The following is a 5,668-nucleotide window of genomic DNA, read 5'->3' as shown; positions in this document are numbered from 1 at the left end:
TCACAAGGAGAGCTTCGCTGTTGGTTTGCTCATCGAAATGTTCAACTCGGGCGTTGGAATGCCAACTTCCACTGGGACGACGGTCTCCGACCTGAAGGCTAGGTCGTATGGCGTCTCGCAAGTAGATCGACGGGGTGTAGTTCCGTAGGACCACAACACCTCGGGTAGCTCTTCTTCCCACCGACCTTTCAGAGATTCCAACTTCATCTTCAGACCACGCTTGATGATCTTGTTGACGGCTTCAACCTGCCCGTTTGACTGCAGATGGGCCGGAGACGAGCTGAGGTGGACTATGCCGAGCTGTTGACAGAACTGATTAAACCGGGCACCATCAAACTGTTTTCCATTGTCGGTGATGATCGCCTTCGGTATACCGAACCGACATATAATGCTCTTCCACACGAAACTGACGACTTTCTCCTCGGTAATGAATGCTAGAGGCTCGGCTTCTACCCATTTGGTGAAATAGTCTACTGCTACCACGACAAACTTCAACTGCCCTTTCGCCGTCGGCAGTGGGCCGATCAGATCTATCCCCCACTAAGCGAAAGGCCAAGGGCTTGTGATCAGCGTCAGCACCTTCGGGGGTTGTCTCAAGATGCTTGCGAAGCGCTGGCATTTGTCGTATGTTTTGGCGAACTCCTTGGTGTCGCGTTTAATCGTCGGCCAATAGTAGCATTGGCGGACGACCTTGGTAGCCATGGACCGAGCTCCTTCGTGGTTACCGCAGACCTTCATGAATCTCGGGAATAACATACCTCGCCTCCTCTGGTAGAGAATATCCCCTCTTGAAGAGCTTGCCTTCTTGCATCAAGTAGTGAGCCGTTTGACGTCGGAGCTTTCTGGCCTGGCTCGGATCATCAGGAACTAAGCCACTGATCAGGAAGTCCTTAATTAGGTCCATCCACGTAGGCTGAACTGATTGGACCTCCATTACTTCAGGTTGGTCGATGGATGACTTGGCAAGTATTTCAACTAGAACCGTTCTCAGTAGGTCGGTCTCGTAGGCCAAGGCTAAGCAAGCAAGTGCGTCGGCGTTGGAGTTTTCAGACCTCGACACCTGTCGAATCACATAGTCCTCAAACTGGGCGAGGAGCCCTCAGGCCTTGGCCAGATACATCTCCATACGAGTATCCTTCACTTGGTACTCCTTGGTAACCTGATTGACGATCAGTTGGGAATCGCTGAGGATCAAGAGACGCTTCACACCCATTCCCCTCGACACCTGATTGACGTACTCGGCTTCGTTGTTCGAAGCTCGGAAACTGAACCGGAGTGCATATTCGAACCGAAGACCATCGGGGCAGAGGAGCAGCAAGTTTGCCCCATAACCTTTCTCGTTGGACGAACCATCCACATAGAGTGTCCACTGGTCACGGACATCGCCCCCTTGCTTGGGTGGGGTCAGCTCGGCAACAAAGTCTGCAGCTGCCTGACCCTTCAATGCTGTTCTTGGCTCGAAGGCGATGTCATGCTCACTAGGCTCTAGGGCCCACTTCATCAGTCGGCCTGACATTTCGGACTTGTAGTAAATCTGCCTCAAGGGGAAGTTCTTCGGAACGATTATCTTGTGCGCCTGGAAGTAAGGTCGTGGACGTCGAAGTTACCAGCACTAGAGCCCGCTTCTCAACACAGGGGTAACGAGCCTCGGCCTCAGTCATCGACTTGCTCGTGTAGTACATGGCGTTCTGCCGACCTTCTACTTCCCGTACTAGGATTGAGCTCACTGCGTTCTCCGACACGGCCAAGTACAGGTAGAGAACATCACCAGGCAGTGGTTTGGACAGTAATGGGGCTGTGCTGAGGTACTGCTTCAACTGCTGAATTGCTGCTTCGCAATCGTCGGTCTATTCGAACCGACCCTTTTTCCTTAGCGTTTAGAAGAAGGGGTGGCACTTGTCAGTGGAGCGAGATACGAAGCGATTCAAGGCTGCCAGACAACCACTCAACCTCTGTAGCTGCTTGATATTCCTCGGTGCCTCCATGTCAATGACCACTCTTATCTTGTACGGATTGGCTTCAATTCCGCGTTCGTGGACTATGAATCCGAGGTATTTTCCAGATGAGACCCCAAAGGCGCACTTGCTCGGTTTGAGCTTTATCTGATACTTTCGAAGTACGCTGAAGGTTTCTGCCAGGTCGGTCAAATGCGAGCTCGTCTGCTTGCTCTTCACCAACATGTCGTCCACATATACTTACTTCCATGTTGCGTCCGATCTGTTTGGCGAAAATCATGTTGACCATTCGCTGGTAGGTCGCTCCGACGTTCTTTAGACTAAAAGGCATGACGCTGTAACAATACAGCCCTTGGTTGGTAACGAACGCGGTGTGCTCTTAGTTGGGCGCATACATCCAAATCTGGTTGTATCCAGAGTAGATATCCATGAAGGAGAGTAGTTTGTGCCCTGTTGTTGTGTCGACGAGCTGATCTATCCGAGGTAGGGGAAAACTATCTTTCGAACACGCCTTATTGAGGCTTGTAAAGTCGATACAGACACGCCAATTGCCGTTAGACTTTTTGACTAAAACAACATTGGACAGCCACGTGGGGTAGTGAAATTCTCTTATGAAATTAGCTCGTGCAACTGCTCGACTTCTTTACAAATTACATTACTTCGCTCGGCATCGACAGGCCGACGCTTTTGCCTCACAAGCCTATAGCTAGGATCTACATTAAGTCTATGCACCATTATACTTGGGTCTATGTCTGGCATGTCGTCATGAGACCATGCGAACACGTTGGAATTCGCTTTCAAAAAGTCAATGGCTCTTCCTTCACCTCGGCCCCCAGTCTGCTACCATCGCTGACCTGCTTATCCGGCCCCAGCAAGGGGACAAGTTCTAGCTCCTCGACTGGGGTGCCACGGCTGGGCTCTGTTTCGTCGGTTTGTAGCGGCGCGGCCGCTTCTAGCTCCATAATTGCCCGCAAGTGTTAGTTCCTTTCATTGCAGCCATAAAGCATTCTCTCGACGTCTTCTGCTCTCCTCTGACTGTTGCGACTCCATCCGGAGTTAGATATTTCAACACTTGGTGGTAAGTGGACGAGACTGCTTTGAGGTCGTGAATCAGAGGCCAACCAAGTATGGCGTTGTACGCCGATCTTCGATCTATTACCACAAACTCCATGACCTTGGTCACCTGCTGATCTCCTTCGCCGATGGTGAGATACATCCCTCTGCACTAATAAGATTTCAATGCATCACGGGTCTCAATAACACAAAGTCTGACAACAACCAACCTGCTTACAGCATAGCGCACACAAAGCTTCAACAAACAACCCTATGACATTCTTCACATAACATGCTTTTCACTTTCAACCAACCATACAATATCAGTAAGTTCCTAAAGTTGCAGACAACAAACATGAATACCAGTCATATACATATCCGATATATAAAATAACAGCAAGTTACAATAACAGCATCGACCTCACAAACCTGTCCAACAATTAAAATAATAAGAGAAACATGTTTATAATGTAAAATCAGCAAGAACAATTTCTATTAACACACATCAACGTACACACCCGCCCCCGTGCTACTTACTTTGTTATGTCCCAAAATTCTCATAAGAGTCCTACTTGCTACTACGCCATGCCTCATGCATCAACAATCTCATAACAGTCCAATATGCGATACACCGAAATGATCATATGTAAAAGCCAATCCAATCTAAAATAGTCTAACGTGATCCAACGGCTCCAACAGGCATCGTTCACAGAAAAAGCACAATCAACCACTTAACCAAAATATAGTTGATAGATACCCAGCATTCATCAAACACTACCGACTTCTCATAAACATTCAACATGCTTTCGAAACAACAGATTATAGTACCGGTATACAAGTTTCATCATGAAAACCAATTAGAACATAACAACAATTCAATCATAGTGATCCAAGATTACTTGACTACAATTTATTCACACAACCACATAATTTTCCCAAGATATATCAACAGTTTTATCAACAACGACGTTCGCTAAATGATAACAACGACAAGCAACATGCAAATATCGCACATGGGCACACGAGTAAACAACCACATCATATCAGCACACAACCAACCCCTTCAGTAAGAAACTACTTACAACCATTAGCCAATATTCATAAGACACAATTAACTTACATATTAATAAATAATAAGCACACCGAAAGCACCACACAATTCATACATATTCAATCAACAAACATCCCCCAAGTAAGAACTACTTACTACAAAGTTCTAATGCGCTACCAAGTTCACCGAAGGGTTCCTAAATCCAAAAGCAAACCAAACTTGATTAGAATTCATGTTAGAAACACTTAGTTTGCATCGAAAGTAAATTTAGATGACCCGTTACCTACTATCTCACCATAAAACCTCTTGCGTTTGAAATGGGTAGACGCCGAGGAGGCTTGAGCTGCCGAATCCGGGTTCGAGAAGCTTCGAGCTTGCTGGTTTGATACCGAAAAGTAATGGGTAACTTAAATCTAGCTTCGAACAAGGATGGGTATCACGAATCGAGCTCCAATTTGGTATGGGTAAATGCCAAAATGCGTCGGAATACTTTTGCTCGCTTTGGAATCACAAAACGGGTCACCGAAGCGTTGATTCACGTGCTGGTTGCGGGTTCGTGGGTCGTCGAGGGGTCGTGGGTAGAAGGGAAGACTACAGCTGGTCGTCATTTGCTAGTGGGACGTCAGATCTGAACGGAAACGCAGCTGGTTTGTCGGGCAGCCGCTGACACCGTCGGGTTCCGAACGAAAACACGCCACCTGGTTCGCTGCAACCGCGTGCCGTCGCAAATGCTACTGGTCAACACTACTAACTGCCGTAGAGGAGGACGTTTCCGGTATGGTGGTTGGTCGCGTAGCCGCACGGGAGAAGCTGCGACAGTTTGCCATTCGTGGGACTGCTCGAAGTCGGTGAACCAAAATCCGCCAGTGTTGCTATGGGATGCACCGCTGCGAGTCTGTACACGCTGAAGAACTGAAGATCTGGGCTGACCGTAGCTGTTGTTGAACACCGAAGGATGAAGCTCGCTAGATGTATCTGCCGTGCGCCGTCGCTGCTGGTTCGTCGGGAGCCGTCGCTGCTTGTCAATGATCGCCGGAGGGAGGTGCTAGCCGAACCGTTGTCGACGTGAAGGTTGCTAAATGGGAGTGACGGCTGGAAAGGATTTAGGAAGAAGAAGATGAAAGGAAAAATAAAAAGAAAAAGAAGAAGAAAAAAAACAAAATAGATTTAGGGTTTTTTTTTTTCTTTATTTTGTTTTAAAATCAATAGCCCAATTCCCAAATCTTAATGAGGCCCAACTAAAACTACCATGGTCCAAAACAAAAGCCCAATAATTATGCTTTAGAAATAAAATAAACCCCATAACAACCCGAAATAAAATAGTTAACTTAAGCTCTAAAACCCAAGAATAATAATTCAAAGAAAAGTAGAATTTAGGAAGGAAAATTCCAAATCTCGTGAATTTAGAATTTAACTAAAAATCTCTTACACAGGTCGAGAAGTTAAATTATCTTAATCCAAAGAAATTAAACTTAATTCTAATTTAGCCAAAAATTAGAATTTCAAAGTTAGAAAATCCAAGAATTAAAGTTATCAACTTAGGGAAAAATCCAAAGACACTATTTATCTCTTAAAATAAACGAGTCAGAGAACGCGGGGCGTTACACTC

The 5,668-nt window shown here is 46.5% G+C and overlaps 1 protein-coding gene across 1 annotated transcript; it reads right to left on the bottom strand.

Annotated features, from left to right (window-relative positions):
- LOC148209069 (uncharacterized) lies at positions 1-2,917 on the bottom strand. The gene is made up of 6 exons (XM_088117408.1): positions 2,810-2,917; positions 2,083-2,217; positions 1,608-1,847; positions 1,160-1,495; positions 733-1,060; positions 1-530 (listed from the first exon to the last, which is right to left on the bottom strand). The coding sequence occupies exons 1-6, from the start codon at positions 2,915-2,917 to the stop codon at positions 1-3; spliced, it is 1,677 nt and encodes a 558-aa protein (XP_087973534.1).
- Between the last annotated feature and the right edge of the window lie 2,751 nt (positions 2,918-5,668).

The sequence above is a fragment of the Momordica charantia genome, assembly GCF_013281855.1.
Source record: "Momordica charantia cultivar OHB3-1 chromosome 9 unlocalized genomic scaffold, Mcharantia_2.0 BLBB01000009.1, whole genome shotgun sequence".
In the NCBI taxonomy this organism is placed as follows: domain Eukaryota; kingdom Viridiplantae; phylum Streptophyta; class Magnoliopsida; order Cucurbitales; family Cucurbitaceae; genus Momordica; species Momordica charantia.
The sequence above is the reverse complement of the archived record's forward strand: the minus strand, read 5'-3'. Positions and strand labels throughout refer to the sequence as shown.

Bases quoted from the DNA above. Each gene is read 5' to 3' on its own strand.
- LOC148209069 (XM_088117408.1), bottom strand. From the start codon at position 2,917: ATGGAGCTAGAAGCGGCCGCGCCGCTACAAACCGACGAAACAGAGCCC. The intron at 2,218-2,809 runs GTCAGCGATGGT...TTCGCCAAACAG, and splicing joins TGCTGGGGCCGGATAAGCAG to ATCGGACGCAACATGGAAGT. The intron at 1,848-2,082 runs GTGCGCCTTTGG...CGGTTCGAATAG, and splicing joins ATAAAGCTCAAACCGAGCAA to ACCGACGATTGCGAAGCAGC.